The following is a 20,704-nucleotide window of genomic DNA, read 5'->3' as shown; positions in this document are numbered from 1 at the left end:
AGCAAGAAAAGGCTGCACAGCACAGAGCAGCAGGTGTCTGTCCTGTTGAGGGATCACAAGGAGATGGGTGTGTCTAGAGCAGCAGGAGTTAAGGCTGAGTAGAACTGGAGATGAGCTCAGCAGGGGATCTGGAGATAGATCATGTCTTGTAAACCACTGTAAAGATGTTGGGTTTTATTGCAGGTGAAATGGGAAGCTAGTGGGTTATATTGAGCAGAGAAGTAACACGATCTGATTAGGTTTTAACAGGATTGCTGTCACTCTGCCTGCTGTGTAGAGGGAGTGGGAGATGAGTTAGTTGGCTACTGTAAAAAGGAGAGAAATGAGGGCAGCTTGAGTGGTAACAGTGAAAGTAGTAATAACTGAAGGCTTATGGACCCCTAGGAGATCTGTGGATAGGCTCAGGGGTGTCCTTGAACCCCCTGAAATTTTATATAAATATTTGTGTGTAAGTGCATTTTTGGAGGGAGGGCTTCTACTGGAGTCTCAAAGCAGTTCCATGATCCAAATCAAGAAGGACCTTGGTAGCAAATATGCAGGATACCTCCTGGCTCTTCGAAGTCCCATGATTAAGTCCTTCCCTCAGACCTTGATCCTAAATCTTCCAGGGCACCGATCCTGTTTGAGAGTCAGAGCTTCTGCCACCCCCTTTAGGACTGTAGCATCCCTGACATCCGGTTTTCACTCATCAGGATTGTTAAGAAGAAAAAAAAAAATCACAGGGAAATGGGTAGATTCTGTTCTTTTTTTACGCTACACACTGTGGAAGCTTGGAAGCCACAGGCAGTAATAGTGAAAAGCCTTCACACCTGCCTAGAGATGGTGTGGGGCACTCATGAGGCTAGTTTGCACTTGTTGGATTTCTTTTTAATAAGCTCTGGTCTATGAATCACATAAATTTCAGCACTGAGAGCTGATTTTACGGTTTGGTTTGCTTAATAGTCACACAATTAAAATAAGTTGTAAAAAACAGTGGTGGTGTTTGCCAAGATAAATATTTAAAAGGAAACAGCTGTAGGAAGATGTAATAATTCATATCAGCCCATGGCTCTTCATTCTCAATAAAGGCTATGGAGGTTGGCTTTTTTTTTTTTGGCTGCGCTGTGCGGCATGGGGGATCTTAGTTCCCCACCAGAGATCAGACCCATGCCCCCTGCAGTGGAAGGGTGGAGTCTTAACCAGTGAACCACTATGGAAGTCCCTGGAGGTTGGTTCTTAACCAGAGGGTTTTTTTTTTTTTGCCTCTCCTTTGAACATCTTTGTGCTGCAGCTGCCAGGTTGAAGTAGGACAGCTGAGAGGAGTCAGGTGTGCCTTTGGGAGTAGTTAATCCATGGCACAGAGATGGGGCTTCTGGGGCAGGGTTGAGGTCACAGATACAGAGTGAGGGTGACTCAAAGTTACTACCATTCTCCTTGAACTTTTGGTTGGGTTTTCTAGTGTGAAGTCCTGGTGGTCATGTTTTTTAGGAGGTAAGTTAATAATTTTCAAAGGGAAAATTAATTTTACCAAGAGAGCCTATTTGGGGAGCAAACTTAAGTTTTGTGTCCTTAAACTTAAGTTTTGTGCCCTCCACGGGACTGATGACCCCTGGTTTTCCAGCTCTGGTGTGCAGCAGAGGTTGAAAACTGGGTTGAACGCTCCTCTCTTGTTCCTCGTGCCATTTCCTTTATACCAGGAGAGCCCCGAGCCCTCTTCTCTCCTTTTCTGGGAGGTTCTACTTCCTACTGAAGCCTTCTGACCAACAGCCCACTATAGTTTCCCTCTCCTGCCTTCAGCTCCTGTCTCGGTCTTGGTGATTGTAAAGGAAAAAACTCTACTGTTTCCGTTTACATTATACACAATACTCTCTGAATATTACTTAACTCTGACACCAGACATATGGGTTTTCCAAACACCAAGCAATTCTGTGACACCAGCTGGGTGTCCTGCCATTTAATTCAATTCTGACGCTATCTACCTGGAGCTAGTGTCAGACCCCATCGGTTAAGTGCTCAGTCCAATGAGACTGCCCCCTCCCACCACTTCGGATGCCAGTCACAAATCCAGGTTGTTATCTGCGCTTCTGACTGACTGTAGATCAGAATTTCCCACCACCCCATCCTCAGGTTTCAATTAATTTGCTAGAGCAGCTGATAGAACTCAGGAAAACAATTCACTTACTGGATTCCTGGTTTATCATGAAAGAATATAACTCAGGAACAGACAGAAGAGATACATAGGGCAAGGTATGTGGGAAGGGGTGCAGAGCTTCCATGCTCTCTGGGCACACCACCCTCCAAGCACCTCCCTGTGTTCCCCAGCCTGAAAGCTCTCTAATGCCATCCTTTTTTGTTTGTTTTTGTTTTTTTTTGGTACGCGGGCCTCTCACCGCTGCGGCCTCTCCCGTTGCGGAGCACAGGCCCCGGACGCGCAGGCCCAGTGGCCACGGCTCACGGGCTCAGCCGCTCCGCGGCACACGGGATCTTCCCGGACCGGGGCACGAACCCGTGTCCCCTGCATCGGCAGGCGGACTCTCAACCACTGCACCACCAGGGAAGCCCCCCTTTTTAGTTTTGATAGAGGCTTCATCACATAGGCATGATCGATTAAATCATGGTCCATTGATGATTGAACTCAGTCTCCAGTTCCCTCCCCTCCCTGGAGGTCTGGAGGTGAGGCTGAAAGTTCTAACCCTCTAATCAGTGGTTGGTTTCCCTTGTAAACAGCACCCATTCTTAGCGGCTTTCCGAAAATTACCTCATTAACATAAACTCAGGTGTGGTTGAAAGGGGCTTGTTTTGAATAACAAATGACGCCATTATCACTCTTCTGTCTCTAATCACTTAGTAAATTCCAAGGGTTTTAGGAGCTCTGTGCCAGAAACGGGGACAAAGGCCAAAATATATATTTCTTATTATAAATCACAATATCACAGTGACAGAGGTGAGAGGGTTCTTAGGGAATACCCAGACAACACAATACCCAGAGAAGGCTGGAGGAGTAAACTGACTAGGTAGATACCACATAGCTAGTAAGTGGGAGAAATCTGACCCTAGACTTTTGATCAAGGTCCTACCCAATTTTTCTTTTTTTTTTTAATTTTTATTGGAGTTTAGTTGATTTAAAATGTTGTGTTAGTTTCTGCTGTATAGCAAAGTGAACGAGTCATACATATATTATACATATATCCACTCTTCTTTAGATTCTTTTCCCATATAGGCCATTACAGAATATTGAGTAGAGTTCCGTGTGCTATACAGTAGGTCCTTATTAGTTATCTATTTTATATATATAGTAGTGTGTATATGTCAATCCCAATCTCCCAATTTATCCCTCCCCTCGCCCCTATTGGTAACCATAAATTATGTTTTTAAATTGGAGTATAATTGCTTTAAAATGTTGTGTTAGTTTCTGCTGTAGAACAGAGAATCAGCTATATGTATACATATATCCCCTCCCTGTTGAGCCTCCCTCCCCTCTCCCCATCCCACCCCTCTAGGTCATCACAGAGCACTGAGCTGATCTCCCTGTGCCATATACAGCATCTTCCCACTAGCTACCTATTTTACACATGGTAGTGTATATATGTCAATGCTACTCTCTCAATTTGTCCCGCCCTCCCCTTCCCCCCCGCCCCCCCCCCACCGTGTCCACAGGTCTGTTCTCTATGTCTACATCTCTTTTCCTGCCCTGCAAATAGGTTCATCTGTACCATTTTTCTAGATGCCATATATATGCATTAATATATATTTATTTTTCTTTCGGACTTCACTCTGTATGACAGACTCTAGGTTCATTCACATCACTACAAATGCATAAGTTTGTTTTTTACATCTGTCATTTGTACCATTTATTTATTTTTATTTTTTTAAACCCCACATTTATTTATTTATTTTTGGCTGTGTTGGGTCTTTGTTTCTGTGCGAGGGCTTTCTCTAGTTGTGGCAAGTGGGGGCCACTCTTCATCGCGGTGCACGGGCCTCTCACTATCGCAGCCTTTCTTGTTGCGGAGCACAGGCTCCAAACTCGCAGGCTCAGTAGTTGTGGCTCACGGGCCTAGTTGCTCCGTGGCATGTAGGATCTTCCCAGACCCCACGGGCTCGAACCCGTGTCCCCTGCATTAGCAGGCAGATTCTCAACCATTGTGCCACCAGGGAAGCCCCCCATTTATTTATTTTTAAAATTTATTAATTCGTTTATTTTTGGCTGCGTTGTGTCTTCGCTGCTGTGTGCGGGCTTTCTCTAGTTGTGGCGAGTGGGGGCTACTCTTCGTTGTGGTGCGCGGGCTTCTCATTGCAGTGGCTTCTCTTGTTGCGGAGCACGGGCTCTAGGCGTGCGGGCTTCAGTAGTTGTGGCACGTGGGCTCAGTAGTTGTGGCGCACGGGCTTAGTTGTCTGCAGCATGTGGGATCTTCCTGGACCAGGGCTTGAACCCGTGTCCCCTGCGTTGGCAGGCACATTCTTAACCACTGCGCCACCAGAGAAGTCCCATGTACATTTTTTTTAGATTCCACAATAACTGCTGGATTTCTTATACTGTTTACAATAAAACCAGATTGCAGTTTTCTTGAAGGTAAGGGCCATGTGTTCAGTTATTCAACTAATCCTTTCAGTAGTCCCAGAAAATAGAAACTGTTATTCCCCCTGTTTTGTAGTTGGGGAAAGTAAGGGTGAAGTAACTTAATCCAAGGTCACTTGGTTAAAAAGTGGTGGACCACTGGGAATGGTGTATGTTGTTTCCCAGTTGGAATATCTGGGAACTGAAGTCATCCTTCTTGCTCTGACCAGAGACCACTAAGGAGTAAAATTTATTGCTGGTGAAATGGGGTTAAGGCAGGGCAGTGTGGAGAGAATGTGATAACAAACTTCAAAATATTTGATTTCCCAGCCCAGCCAAGGTCTTTGAACAGCACCAAGTTCCCTTAACCTCGATGGTAAACTTCCCTAATCTCAATTCTTGCTATTTTCGGGGATCCTCTCCCATTTTCCATATTTCATTATTAAATAGAGAACATTGGACTGGGAATCAAGTTACACCTACTCTTACTTCAGCAATTAACTTGCTGAGTGACCTTGGACAAATCATTTTACATCTAAAATGGAGGTGACAATAGTTGGGGGGTGTTGAGACTTGAAGAAAACTGATCTGAAGGTTGGTGAGTAAATAATACTCTCACTATGCAAATATAAGGCAATGTTAAATAATAATGATGCAGGGTAATAGTAGGGACTTTGTGGGAAAGTTCCTTCACTTCTGAGCATCAGTTTCACATCTGTAAAATGAAGATAGTATATACCGTACAGGGTTGTTGGAAGGATTAGAGATGGGTATGTCAAGCCCTAGCAAAATGCCAGACACATGGTAGGAATCCAGTGAATGGTAACTACTATTAATAATAACCTGACAACCTGGTTTGATACTCTCTTATAACCACATTTGGCAGGACAACAAGCAAACAATACTTACACACAATGAAAACAATAACCACCACCACTAACCACCCAACCAGCATGGTCCTCTGAACTCCCCTAAAGGTGACTGCTGGCTCCCCAGTGTGTTTGAAGCCCCCCAAATGCTGTAGCAAAATGGAGGTGGAGCCAGGTGGAACTCCATTCCTCCTCTGAGACTGGGAGTGCTTACAACGAAGGATGATGGCTGAATGCAAAGACTCACTCAGAAATAGCTTTGACTGCCAAGGGACAGGAGTGAGCCGAATGAGATGGTGATGGCAGAGAAGGGGCTGAGAGCTGAGAGCAGCTGGGAAGCAATGTGTACTTGCTGACTCTTTGATCTTACTCTGCTATTGAATCACTTTATTCCTCCTTTTCTCCACTTGAGAGGCCTCTAGGCAATCAGGGCTCCCCATCAGCTCCCACTGACATATGGACATCCCTCTTGCTTGCTTGGTGCCAGGAAGAATTCGTATTAGCTGCTAAATGCGGAGGTGGCCCATTACACTATAGAGGCTATTGTGTATACCTCCTTGCGCTGCTACTCTCAGCATAGATAAGGGCTTCATGTGCCAGAGAAGAGAGACACAAGGCAGATTTCTTATTCCTTCCTTTAAGCTGCTGAACCGACTTCTGTTTTGGTTCCAATTTCCATGAGTCAGTTTGGTCTTTTGATAACTTTGCCAAGGAACTTGCTGCCTTGTGGGTATTATTCATTCAGTAGATATTTATCAAGCCCTATTATGTGTCTGGCATTATTTTATTTTTTTTGATCCAGGATCCAGTCCAGGATTATGTTTTTTTTTTTTTTTAAGTATTTATTTATTTGGTTGCGCCGGATCTTAGTTGCGGCTCACAGGCTCCTTAGTTGTGGCATGCAAACTCTTAGTTGTGGCATCCATGTGGGATCTAGTTCCCTGACCAGGGATTGAATCCAGGCCCCCTGCATTGGGAGCGTGGAGTCTTACCCACTGCATCACCAGGGAAGTCCCCCCTAGCATTATTTTAGGTTGTGAACAAGACAGATGAGCTCCCTGCCCTTGTGGAGTTTACATTCTGATGTGGAGACACAAAATTTATGTACCAATAAACAAGCTAACTTAAGATAGTGGTAAGTTTACTGAATTCACAGGAAAAATGTGATATAATGACAGGAGGTGGGGGGATGGCTGTTTATGTAATCTGAGAAAGGGACATTAGGGCTGAGAACTGAATGATGAGACGACTACCATGCTATTTGAGGTCAGGTCCCAAGCAGAGGGAACTGCAAGGCACAGGTCCTGAAATGGCATGCTTGAGGAATAGGAGGCTAGCCGGTGAGACCTGGGACATAGAGAATAAAAGGGGAGAGTGTAGCACATGACGTTAGAAAGTAGTTCACAAAGTGGGGTTCCCTGGATCACATTTAGCTCACATGGTGTTTCTGAGATTTCACTAAAAACATAAATGACTCTGACTTGCAATTTCTCTTGAAAATTAAAAAAACTTGGCCAGGCCAGGCCACTACTCCTGAATGATAACATTTGATTTCAACATACAGCAGTTATGCTCACCTGTCCCCTCCCATCCTCCTTTAATGGGGCTCATGGTCAGCAGTTCATAAATAGTAGATATTTGAATTAGTAACCACAGAGCATCAGGTAAGCTTGATAGGGACTGGATTCTTTTTTTCCCTAAGTGTGATGGAAGCATATAATGAAGGGTTTTAAGTGACAGAGTGACCTGATATACATTTTTAAAAGATAACTGTGATTACTTCGTGGCTGGGATGGGGACAGGCAACAATTAATGCAGAGAATGTTGGTGGTTAGGACCAGTAGAGACAGAAAGAAGTAGACAGATTCTGGGCATATTTTAGAGGTAGAGTTGCCAGGACTTAACTAATGCATTAGATTTGCATAAGAAAAGGGAATGAAGGATGCCTCCCGGGAGAAAGGTTAAGGCTGGGGATATAAATCAGGAGTTATCAGTATATGGGTGATATTAATTTTATTAAAAAAATTTTATTGGAGTATAGTTTTTAAAATATTTATTTATTATTTATTTATTTATGCTGCACTGGGTCTTAGTTGCGGCACATGGGATCTTCGTTGAGGCATGCGGACTCCTAGTTGCGGCCTGCATGCAGGATCTAGTTCGCTGACAAGGGATCGAACCCAGGCCCCCTGCATTGGGAGTGTGAAGTCTTACCCACTAGATCACCAGGGAAGTCCCTTGTTGGAGTACAGTCGATTCACAATGTTGTGTTAGTTTCTGCTGTACAGCAAAGTGAATCAGTTATACATATACACCTATCCACTCTTTTTTAGATTCTTTTCCCATATAGGTCATTGCAGAGTATTGAGTAGAGTTCCCTGTGCTATACAGTTAGATAACTTATTAGTTATCTAATTTATAGATAGTAGTGTGTCTTTGTCAATCCCAATCTCCCGATTTATCCCTTCCCCCCCCGCTCCCCCCCATAAACATGTTTGTTTTCTACATCTGTGGCTCTATTTGTTTTGTAAATAAGTTCATTTGTATTATTTTTTAAGATTCCACATATAAGCGATATCATGATATTTGTCTTTCTATCTGACTTACTTCACTTAGTATGATAATATTTGTCCTTCTCTGTCTGACTTACTTCACTTAGTATGATAATCTCTAGGTCCATTCATTTGCTGCAGTATGGGTGATATTTAAACCCATGGGAATGAATGAGGTCGCTGAGGGAGGAAATGCAGATAGAAAATAGAACACAGGGTTACAGGAATTTTTTTTTCCTGTTCAAATTTAAAGCATCTAAATTCCTGGTATTGTACAGGCTACTAGACTCTCAGTATTAAAAAGCAACCTAAGGGGGGACTTCCCTGGTGGTGCAGAGGTTAAGAATCTGCCTGCCAATGCAGGACACACGGGTTCGAGCCCTGGTCCGGGAAGATCCCACATGCTGCGGAGCAACCAAGCCCGTACTCCACAACTACTGAGCCTGTGCTCTAGAGCCTGCGAGCCACAACTACTGAACCCGCTCACCGAGAGCCCGTGCTCTGCAACAAGAGAAGCCACAGCAGTGAGAAGCCCGTGCGCAGCAACGAAGACCCAACACAGCAAAAAAAAAAAAAAAAAAAAGAAAGACAACAAACCAACCTAAGGTCATCTATCTGGCCATAATTCCTACCCACATATGTATTGACTCAAATCCCCTAACACAACATCCAGCCAAGTAGCTAGCCAATGGGTGCATCATTAACAGGAAACATACTATTTCCATTAAGACCTTCCATTCATTAGAAGTGGTTTTTCCTCATATCAAACTTTTAGGTAGGTGAGTATATACCTATATATGTATCTGCAAAAAGGAACAGTGTTGAGAGTGAAACGGGACACCGTTCATAATTAAACCAAGACAACTGGGACTATCCTGGGCAAATCGTGCAAGTAAAAGTAACAATACTTTGGCCATCTCTGTCTCCAGATAGTCAACTGAATGACTTTTAAAATCTTTAAAAAGTGAGACGCCACTTGTCTCATGGCAAAATTATTTGGAGTTAAAAGAAATCTCAAAAAAAAAAAAAAAGAAAAATCATCTGCTCTAATTCCCTCATTCTAAAGATGGAATTAAGGGGCATTAAATTATTAGCCTAAGATCAAGCTAGCAAGTTAGTAGCAGCATGGGGCAGAGTTAGACCAGATTCCACTAGCAGAAACACTTTTATTGCTTTATTTATAAACTTCAGTTTATAAACCCCTTTCACATGCATGTATTATTAGACTCTCACTACACCCTGTGGGGTATCATCATCATTTTATAGTAGAGCAAACTTAAGTTTCAGAGAGGCGGCTTGCCCAAGATCACTAGACATTAAAAAGTAGAGTAGGGGGAACTATATTAAATATCCTGTGATAAACCATAATGGAAAATAATATGAAAAAGTATATAACTGAATCACTTTGCTGTACAGCAGAAATTAACACAATATTGTAAATCAACTATACTTCATTAAAAAAAAAAGTAGAGTGGGAACTTGAACCTGTCTTTTCTCGTGCCAATTCCCTTGTTCTTTCCATTACTCCATACTAATCTAGTGAGTGTTACATTAAAAGTGTTAAGTCTAAGTTATACTCTTTTCCCTGCAATTTTAATTCCATAGCATCTTATTCTGTTCCCTGGTGTGTAAAAAGTAGTCATTACTTCCATCATTAAATGAGATCTATGTGAAAGCATTTTGTAAATTGTAAGGCACTGGACAAATGAACATCTGAAGGCTAGTTATGAGATCAGCAATTTTTTTTTCCTCCAAGTTAGGGGAACTGTATTTGGGTGAGAGGTAGTATTTACATAATTACTTTTTGTAGTATTTACAATAATTCTAACACATAGGCATACCTCATTTTATTGCACTTCATAGTGCTACATTTGTTTTTACAAACTGAAGGTTTGTGGCAACGCTGTGTTGAGCTACTCTATTGGTGCCATTTTTCCAACAGCATTTGCTCACTTCGTGTCTCTGTCACATTTTGATAATTCTCACAATATTTCAAACTTTCCCCCTATTATCATATTTGTTATGGTCATCTATGATCAGTGATCTTTGATGTTACTACTATGATCACTGAAGGCTCAGATGATGGTAAGCATTTTCTATACAAGAATTTTTAAATTAAGGTATGTACTTTTTTCAAGACATAATGCTATTACACACTTAATAGACTAAAATATAGTGTAAACATAAGTTTTTTATGCACTGGGAAACCAAAAAATTTGTGTGGCTTGCTTTATTGCAATATTCACTTTATTGTGGTGGTCTGGAATGGAACCTGCAATATCTTTGAGGTATGCCTGTAAATGTTGGCTGAATTGTTGGGGGGGGGGGTTCTCTAAAAACAGAACAAGTGACAGGAAGAAATCCCTGGGACCAATTCTTACAATTTGGAAACACTGGTGGTACTTGCAGTCTAATGCCGAAACCTATTTCCCACAGCTCTAAGAGGTACAAAGGAGCTCTCTAAGGCATGGAGGAACAAGAAGGATTCAACAGCCTGTGTAGCTATCTACATCAATCTCAGATACAACAAGGATTCACTTGATTTTGATCAGGGACCCATCACTCATGCTCTGGGATACAGAGCATTGGGAGATTTTGAGAGCTTTTGGGTCCTCCTAAAAACCCACTGGGGGTTTATATGCCTGGCATTCCTGAAGCTCATCCTTTAACTGTGTTACAGTAAAGGACTCAACAACCTCAAGGATACTCAACTCTCAGTGAAAGTTCCGACTCCTTAGAGCATGGCATTCAAGGCCCTCCACAACGGTTCGTAACCTACCTTTTCAGTGATAACTCCCACTGTTGTCAGGAATAAACACTCTGCTCCAGTTAAACTGGGCTGCTCACTACCTCCTGATCATGTATTTTTCCACTTGGATACCTTTCTCTTTATTTTTTTGGCTGTGTCGTGCCGCATGTGGGATTTTAGTTCCTCGACCAGGGATCGAACCCATGCCCCCTGCATTGGGAGCGTTGAGTCTTAACCACTGGACCATGAGGGAAGTTCCAGTACCTTTCTCTTTAAACCTGAGATGTCCTTTATGGTAGCCGTTAGTCACATATGGCTAGTGAGTACTTGAAATACGGCCAGTCCAAATTGAGATGTATTAGATACACCCAGATTTCAAAATACATTTCTACAGGAACCCCCAAAATGTAAAATATTTCATTAATAATACTTAAATATTGATTACATATTGAAATTTAATGGAATATTTTGGATATATTGGATTAAATAAAACTAATGTCACATTCTTTTTACTTTTTCATGTGGCTACTAGACAATTTAATATACGTATGTGGCTTGAATTATATTTTTAATATTCAGTGCTCCTCTAGATCATTAGCCTAGCCTCTTAGGCCCATGTAGAAGTTGGCACACCATTCAAGACCCCCCTTGTACTTTCTCACATCCTGAAATAGTAAGATGATAAACTTATTATTATCAAACTGAAGTTGCTATCACAGATCCACTGGACAGCTCAGGAAAGCAAAGCCTTTCTGCCAAAGGCCGCAGGACAATTAATATGCTCCATAAGTGTTAGATAACTTCTTTTAGGCACCCACACTAGAAAAACCCAACACCCCTGAATTCCATCTATATATCTCCTGTTTTTCTTCACTTCTAGTCAATGTTAGCCCTTCCTGTGAAATTCTTTCAATACTATTACTTTTCTTTCAATACATACCTAATTACAGTCTTAGTTGCCTTGCTTTTAAAATCTAGTTTCCAAGTATTCTCCCAGCTTCCTACCCCCACCCATGTTCATTCCGTTCTATATACTGCAACTGAAATAATCTTCCATAATATTTCTTGCAGATATGACTCTGCTCAAAAACTTCCATTTTGCCCACATTGCCTACAGGAAGAATTCTTTTGTTTAACACTCAAGGCTTTTTTATACCTTATCCCCGGGCTTAAAACCTGGGCTTTAGGGAAACTAGATTGAGTTTATGTAAAACACTTAGAACTCTGCCTGGCTTATAAGAAAGTCTTAGGTATTATTATTACTACTCACTTTTATTTGAATGTGCTGTATGCATTTCTATCCCTGGAACACTGCTAATTCCTTTTTCCTATTTGAATACCTCTATCTCCAAAGGGAGAAGGACTGATTTAAACTATTGATGATCAGCACAGGCTAATTGTTACCGCTAGAGAAACAACTTATACCTCCTTCCTACAACTGATAGACCCTGTTAACTCTGACCCCTAATTTATAATATGTAACAATAAAATTTAAGATTAGATGGGATATAAATAAAAGGTAGCATTTCTTTTATGCAGTAGACAGTAAACTTACGGAATGTGTCATTTAAAGAAAAAACAAAGCCTGGAAAATTATAAATAGGTTCTGGATTTAGGGCAGTGGTGCTCCAATTTTGGCCTTACTAGAATAACCTGGGAAGCTTTCTTTTTTTGGCCGTGCCTCGCGGCTTGCGGGAATCTTAGTTCGACCAGGTGTAGAACCCGCGCCACCTGCAGTGGAAGCGCGGAGTCCCAACCACTGAACCACCAGGGCATTCCCACAGAATAACCTGGGAAGCCATCAAAACTAATACAGGTGTCTGAGCCTCACTCCAGATTTACTGAATCTCTCCAATGGTAGGGCACAAGCACATGAATTTTTTAAAAAGCTTCCTAGATGATCCACATACACTTTTGAAAAATCTTTGTATGAGATCTTCCTCTGCACCAACCTCCGAGAATCACTGGTTTAATCAAGAGAAACTTTGGATTAAGGAGGTTGGTCATACTTGGCATATATTTTTCACCATACTCTCCTGGAACACGGTTTTGAAACAGAGATCTGATTAGCCCTGAATGACTTATATGAGTAGTGTTCTTAAAAACAACAACAAAACAACCCCCCTCCCGGCGACAACCCTCTTGAGTTTGATTTAGGAGTCAGAAAAGAAAAAGCCATATACATTCTAAATGCCACACTTGGTTTTCATCTAAAAGCTTGTCGGTTGGTCTGACTTCTATTAACTTATAACTTTCAAAACATAATTTTTAAGTAAATATATATTTAATATGTACAATATTTACAGCTTACAGCTTTTACAACCCAAACTTTGGATCTATAAGTGTGTGAAAAAGTGGGCATTTGAGTGTAATACTTCGAAAACTTCAAAAACACCTTTACCTCAAAAATATTTTACACCAATTTTCCAAAGCGGTATCTTCACAGGCTCATTGTATCTCGACAACCCAGTCAAGTTACCAAATCTCTAGGCATGGAGTAAACGATATCGTATTGAGAGGTGGAACTTTTTATACAGTCGTAGAGGATGTAGAACTCTTGGGTCTTTGAAACCCTATAACAAAGTTCCTTTCACCCTCCAATCCTGAGACAACAAATCCTGTAGTTCTACCTCATCATCGCTGTCAACATTCTCCTCTTCCTTTTTCTGCAGTTCTTTTATGGTCAGAACCTCTTTAAGCTTATTTTTTATCTCATCCTGGCGATTCCGCAGCTTTTCCACCCGACGGTAACACTCTATCTGCTCATCGATCTCCCCAATCTGCCGGTCCAAGCGTCCCTCCTCATCCTCTTCGGCAACTATGGCTTCGGAAATAGTGTTGACCTGTCTCATGGCTTTTTGAAATTCGTCCCATTCTTTGTCCATCTGATCCTTTGGGGCATCAACCTTTCGTACCCTCGCATCTATCTCAGGGTCGTCAAAAAACCCTTCCGGTAATGCTTCCGCGGTGTTTTCTCTCCTTTCCACCACTTTTTCATGTATTTCTGCTTTCTCAATTGACCCTGAATGAGGAATTAAAGGGGCCTTGGGAGGATTTGTGTCCGAGAAATCGCTTGGCAGCCTACTACCGGTTGCCTCCCGCGCGGAGGAAACTGAGTGTTCCTTGCCCTGTGCGTTGGCCGGATGCTTACAGACATCCCCCCTTTTCCCTTCTCCTCCTCCTCCCTCCTCTTTCTCCTCCTCCTCTTCCTCATCTTCATAATCAGGGAGTAAACCGAGTCCCGAAGCCTTACTGAGGGTCGCCCTAGTGGACTCCTTTCCGGCTTTGTCAAAGTTGGTGGGCAAAGCGGAAGTGGAGGGCTGTACTTGAGACACCAGGGAGGCCTTCGCTCTTTTGGCATCTTGGCTCTCTGCGTCCGGCGCCTTCCTCTTGGCGGACTGAGGCACTGTGCTGGCGGACTGAGGCACTGCGCTGGCGGACGGTCCCTGGGCGGCTTCCTTCGCGCCTTTCAGCTCGGCCACTTTCTCTCGGTGCTGCTTTCCCAGGACGTGAGTCTGCCACAGGAGCTCGCTCTTAACCGGGGTGTTACACAGGGCACAACTCAGCTGCCCCAAGCGGTTGTACTTCGCGAATGGAGATTCTATCCGTTTACGGTTGGTGCTCAGACGCTGCTTCTCCTTCATCAACCGCCGCAGTTCGTCCTGATTAACCACTCGTTTCCCCGCCTCAGGCCGAGCGGAGGCAGAAGACGCCATCTTTGCGACCCGACCCGAGGCGATTTTGGCTTCCGTCCCGCCGACGCCTGATGACGTTACTTCCTGTCCGGGCGCGGATTGGCTGAGGCTCAGGAGCGTGAGCCGTAGCGCCAGGATTTCCCTCAGAATAGCAGCTGAGGCCGCCTTACGGGGCGGGGACTCTTCCTACCGTCTGGCCAGGGCTGAGGTAAAAGGCATAAACTCCAAGGCTGAGGTGGCGCAGGCCCAGGCGGCCTTGGCAGTCGATATATGCGCCGCCCGAGGGCTGCAGGATGTGCTGCGGACCAACTTGGGTCCTAAGGGAACCATGAAAATGTGAGACGGCGGTTGGAGCGGCGGTTAGGGCGTCGGGGTTTGTTGGGTGTCCGGGCGCGCTGTGAGGCAGACGTTCCACAAAGAGTTGGGAGCGATGTGGACGCACTTGTGGGCCTGCTTTCCCTCGTTCTCATTCCTGCCCTGAGCTCATTTCTAGTCTGGTGGGAGAGGAGGAGAAATGCTACCCGAAAAAAGGGCTCACTGTGATTCCTCCCTGCCCTCCAACTTCTCGGTAAGGTTCATATGCAAGTAGAAAGTCAGTTCATTTAGTGTCATATATGAAACATAAACCATCTAGCTCCCCTGCTGTTGAAGAGTTTGGGTTTTGCTGGGCAGTGTGTTGTGGAGACGGCACGGGCTTTGGAACCTGGCAGGCTTGGGTTCAAATTCAAGGACCGCTTTAGCTATGCGTCCCTAGGCAAGTTGAACGCTCTTTCAGCATATATTTACTAAGGACTATTATTTTCTTTAGAAGAGAGGGAAGGAGACTAGTGAGGGCAAAGAGGTGTAAGAGGAGAGAGATACAGTCTCAGAGGAATGAGCAAAGTAATTAATATTAACAGTAAAAGAGGGCACTGAGTATGTACTGACTGGGATGCTGGGAACACAGAGATGACTAAGATACAGTTTCTATTCTTAAGGAGTTCTGGTAGAGATGAATGTGCTAATTATATATATACCATTATACTGAGGAAAGGGACTAATAACTGATGGCAGAAGGGAGAAGGGAAAGCTTCTCAATAACAGAGGATTTTTCATCAGTCTTGAAAAACGAATCAGAGTTCTCCAGTTGGAGAAGGGAGTAAAGGACTTCTAGATAGGGTACCTTCAGGAACAAGAGAAGCTCAATGGTGTAAATCCAACAGAAACGAAAGCAAACATGATGTAGTAAGGGAACCCCAAGGTTTGCCCACAAGATCTCATTTGATAGAAGAGGTAGAAGAAATAGACATTACCCAGATTGGGAAAGGTAACTTACGTCATTGCTATATAGTTTGGATATTATCATGAAGGTGATGGAGAACATGAAAATCATGGAAGGATTTTTGGTGAGGGAACTGACTGAATCACATTGCCTTTTAGAAAGATAAATGCACTGTGGAGGGTAAATTCAAATTCAGACATATCAAGATGCTAAGTAGTCCAGACTAGAGATGATGATGACAGTGGAGATGGAGAGGAGTGGGCAGATTTAAGAGACATTTAGGTTGTAGAATTGACAGAACTTGATCTAATAAACATGAGGGGTGAGGGAAAACATTAGTTGAGTGAATGAATGGTAACATTTCACAAAAAAAGAAACCTGCAGAAAGTTCACAAATTTGTGGTTTGTAGACTTCCAAGTACTCTTCCAGGTACCAAGCCACTGTTCATAACTCATGGACTGCTCTTGTCCTTAAACTTGTAAATGTGCTGTTTGGAATGAAATCACCATAGCAGTCCATCTGGGGAGAAGTGATTCTGTGGTAGTTACTGTGGTATCCCCCATGGTATAATGGAAGTTTTCCACACCCAGTTACTTATATTAAGGATAGTGGAGTGGCTAACACTGGGAGTGTCTTGTTTGGCTCTTGCTGTATGAAGTTTATAACCACTGTTTTCTGAACAGGCTTGTTTCTGGTGCAGGAGACATGAAACTCACCAAAGATGGCAATGTACTGCTCCATGAGATGGTGAGCTGATGTTGCTGACTTAATAAACCTTAATTAGCCTTAGCTGAGAACATAGTACAATTTGTATATCCTTAAACCAAGGCCGTCAGCTAAATACTGCAGTCATGAGATATGCTTGTTTGTTTAAACCTTAGGGAAAAAAAAAGTCTATTGGCTGTTTTCAGATCTTTGTGTAGTGCAAATAATAACTTAGGGATACTTCCAAATTAGTTACATTTTTTAAAGTCAATGCACTTAACGTTCTTTGTAATCATGGGAAAAAAATCCTTTGCAAGTTTAGTACATACATTCATCTTCAAGATTGAAGGATTTAATCTTATTTTGGAAATGTCATTGCATTCGAAGCAGAGACTCTTTTATAAAATGTTCAAACCTCATTAGTTCTCAGGTTTTAACTTTTCGTTTTGACATTTATTATGTATGATAATATAAAACTTGTGAACTTATAGAATGAAGCTTATTTCATTTCTTAATTTTACTGTTGACCCTTAGGTTATCTTGTTTTTGGTGGACTATTTCTTTGTCTCATTCTCTCTCTTTTTTAATCTTTTGCTTGCTTTTTTCAACAAATTCAACACCCAACAGCTTCCTTGATAGCAAAAGTAGCAACAGCCCAGGATGACATTACAGGAGATGGTACTACTTCAAATGTCCTAATTATCGGAGAGTTACTAAAACAAGCTGATCTTTACATTTCTGAGGTATTAGAATTTCATAGAACGCACATTCATGTGGTACTTTATTTTGAATAAAAAGTTATTTGTTTTTTTGCTAGTAAAATGGTTTAATTTTAGAGGGAAAAAGTTAATTTTCATCAAGATGTTTTTGGACAATTATAAATGGAAATAATAATGAAATTTTTAGTTAAAATAATGCCTTTTATTGAAATTATATACCTTTTTAAAAAATGAAATATTTGAAATATATATAAAAGTTAAAAAATTAGCCATGTACCCATGACTAATGGCCTAAGAAAGAAAACATCACTGAGAAAGTTGAAACCAAATTATGCACCTTTTAAAAAATAACTAGAGAAAAATTAATGAAGGTTTTCCACATTGTGAATTTACCTACTTTTCTAGTTTTATTTCCCTTTATAAACAGTCTCCTCTAGCCAGACTCCGTCATTCACTGGCCTCTGAAATCATTACATACATTTCTACCTCCATGCTTTTGTTCAATTTGTAGTGTTTTCTTTGCGTTACTTATCTGTCTTTTCCAATTAAGCAGTTGGATTTTTGCTCTTTCAAGGACCATTTTAGCAAAGCATAACCTGTCCTTTCGAAGTGCTAAAAGGATCACTTTGTGTTTCATGTAGTATTGGGATCTGTCTATTAATTCAGTACCTGCAACTTATCTCAAGATGCTTTTAGCTGTAAGCAGTGGAAACTTGACTAAAAGTCACTTAAACAACAAAAAAATTATCTCCCGTAACAGGAAATATAGCAATAAAACAGGCTTCTAGGGTTAGTTGATTAAAAAATTCATTCAGTCATCAAGTACCCAGATCCTTTCTGTCTCTTAGCTCTTCCACTTGTAATGCTGTTTCATCATAGGCTTATTCCCATCCTGGATGAAAGACTGTCAGAAGAAATCAGGGCTGCCTCTTCTCCTTACTAACACTCAGCAGGAGAGGGCAAGAGAAAACCATTCACCCAGCCATAGAATAAAAGTCCTTCCTTTATATGATTGGGCCGACATTGGTTTTATTCCATCCCAAACCAGTGACAGTTTTTTGGGAAATTGACTTAATCTAATTAGGATCCGCCCTTTGAGCTAGGGATAGGGTCAGCTTCCTCTGAAGCACTGAGGAAGAGAGATACCTAAACAAAATTAGGGTTGGGCTAGGAAGGAAGAAATTAGGGGAGGGGAGATGCCGACAGACACTGACATAGTTATGAAACTGTGTGACAGTGCAGTGACAGAGCTAGGCACAGGATGGGATAGAAACACTGAGGATGGAGGGGTATCCTAAACTAGCCTGAGGTAGTCAGGAAGCACTTTCTGGAGGAAATAGGCCTGGGCTGAATCTTTAGGATTAGAAGGAGTGAGCCTGATGAAAGAGTGAGGGGTGAGGAGTGAACCTGATGAAAGAGTGAGGGGTGTGGAGAATAGCATTCCAGGCAGAAGGAAAAACATGAGCAAAGGCACAGAGAAAAGAAGCAAACTGGTGTGTGTGCAGAGCTACAAGCAGTCTGGTGTTGGTGGAGTTTAAAGTGATGCGGACAGTAGTGAATAGGCATGTAATATACTAACCAAGAAGAATGTTCATACTGACATATGAATGAGTGATATGGTCAGATTGGCATTTTAAATATTTGGGGGACAGTTTTAAGGGAGTCAAGACTGAAGGTTTTCCTAGTAGTCTAGGTGAGAAGTTGTGAGGTCCTAGGCTGAGGAAATGTTTTGAAGATGGTTAATAACACAGGCTCTGGCGTCAGGCCTTTTGGGTTTAAATCCTGGCTCTGGCTCTTATTAGCCTGGTGATCTAAGCCTTTAAGCCTAAATTTCCTCATCTGTGAAACAGGAATGATAAAAACACCCACTTCATAGTGTTGAGAGGACTAAAATAATACATGTAAATCCTTTAGAATAGTGCCTGGTACAAATGCTCAATAAATGTCAACTTTTGAAAGTTATTATAGGACTGACATAAAGGAATGGAGGAAGGGAATAAATTAGAACTAGTTCCAGCTTTCAATAAGTTTATGTATTATTTTTCAGAATAAACAATAGCGTTTTTTCAAAAAAAATTTTGTTATAATGTCAGACCTACAGAAAAGTTGCAAGAATATTCCAAAGAATAACATTTCTCTCTCTTTCATGAATATATATATATATATATATATGGAATGTGTATATATATAGTAATATACATATTTTTTTCTAATGGTATAAGAATAAGTTGCAGACGTGATGATCTAAATATTTCAGTGTATGTTTCTTAAACCAGGGAATTCTCATATATAACCACAGTATAGTGATCGAAACAGGAAATTAGTATTAGCACATTGATAAGTACTTCTATCTAATTTGCAGGTTTTATTCAAATTTCGTCACTTGTCCCATTCAGTTGTCATACCCCTTTAGTCTTCTTTAAGCTGGAATAGTTCTCGAGCCATCTTTTGTGTTTCATGACATTGCTGACATTGCTACTTTTAGAGAACAGGCTGTTTTTTTTTTAAGAAAGTCCCTCAGTTTGGATGTGTCTGTTTCCTCATTATCAGACTCAGGTTATGAACTTTTGGCAGGAGTGCCATGGAAATGCTGTATTGGTCTTAATGCAGCATATCTGGAGGCACATGGTGTGTGTTTGTCCCGTTCTATGATGTTAACTTTGAACATTTGGTGAAGGTGCTGCCTATCTGTCGTTTTTCTACAAACAATGCTGGTTCTTTTCCTCTACATTACAGGGAGTCTTCTCTTCTGTGCCCATTCAGAAGAGCACTACACAACAGTGTGTTACAGTTTTCAGACATAAAAAGAACTTTTGTAGTTTTTTTCTACTGTTGTAAATTGTAAACAGTTTTTCTGTAAGTTTGAGATTGTTTGAAATATGAAGTGCTGAAAGATTACAAATTACATACATACACTTATATTTAGTGGCATTGATATAGGTAATTAATTTTTTTGGACATACCTATTAGTAGGAAAGGATAGTTACTTTTACTTTGGATAACTTACTTTATAATTTACAGTTTTATGTTGATGTATTAGGGCCTGCACCCTAGAATAATAGCTGAAGGATTTGAAGTTGCAAAAATAAAGGCACTTGAAGTTTTGGAACAAGTTAAAATTAAAAAAGAGATGAAAAGAGAAATCCTCTTAGATGTGGCTAGAACATCTCTACAAACTAAAGTTCATCCTCAGCTGGCTTATGTGTTAACAGAGGTATGTGGTTAAACTTTTGCAGAATGAGTACAGCCTAACACATGGTGGTATTTTTCTTTTTCCTATAAGATAATCAGCTAGCTATGGCATGTGGTTCTTTTGAACATACAACAAAATATAGAAGACAGATATTTATAGGCTTATTTACAGAGTAGATTTGATTGGTCAGAACAGTATGTGTAATTTTTCAAAAGTGTCATATTAAGCCTTCTTTTAAGTTAACTTGAAAGTTGGGAGGGACTTGGCTGCCTATGGATCACCCCCTGTGGAAGCTGTTGGGGTGATGCACACTGGTCTCCTAAACCTAGAGGTCCATATTTATTATTTATTTATTATTTATATTTAATATAAAATAATAATAATAAATATATTTATATTTATTTATTATTATGTGAGGTTGGG

At 41.3% G+C, this 20,704-nt stretch overlaps 2 protein-coding genes across 2 annotated transcripts in view; one reads left to right on the top strand and one right to left on the bottom strand.

Annotated features, from left to right (window-relative positions):
- Nucleotides 1-12,972: 12,972 nt before the first annotated feature.
- On the bottom strand, nt 12,973-14,471 carry ZNF830 (zinc finger protein 830). Its single transcript, XM_067714400.1, has one exon. It carries the CDS (start codon nt 14,421-14,423, stop codon nt 13,281-13,283), a length of 1,143 nt encoding a protein of 380 aa, XP_067570501.1. The 5' UTR covers nt 14,424-14,471; the 3' UTR covers nt 12,973-13,280.
- A 134-nt stretch (nt 14,472-14,605) lies between these two features.
- CCT6B (chaperonin containing TCP1 subunit 6B) overlaps nt 14,606-20,704 on the top strand; it is an 82,013-nt gene continuing 75,914 nt past the window's right edge. Inside the window, exons 1-2 of the mRNA XM_067714401.1 lie at nt 14,606-14,738; nt 16,348-16,411. Coding sequence (XP_067570502.1) covers nt 14,731-14,738; nt 16,348-16,411 — 72 coding nt within the window. The 5' untranslated portion in view covers nt 14,606-14,730. The remainder of the gene's footprint in view (nt 14,739-16,347; nt 16,412-20,704) is intronic.

This window comes from Pseudorca crassidens, chromosome 19 (assembly GCF_039906515.1).
Source record: "Pseudorca crassidens isolate mPseCra1 chromosome 19, mPseCra1.hap1, whole genome shotgun sequence".
In the NCBI taxonomy this organism is placed as follows: Eukaryota; Metazoa; Chordata; class Mammalia; order Artiodactyla; family Delphinidae; genus Pseudorca; species Pseudorca crassidens.
This window is presented reverse-complemented; position numbering and strand designations above follow the sequence as displayed.

What these genes read in the sequence shown, in the direction of transcription:
- ZNF830 (XM_067714400.1), bottom strand. Translation starts at nt 14,423, where the DNA reads ATGGCGTCTTCTGCCTCCGCTCGGCCTGAGGCGGGGAAACGAGTGGTT.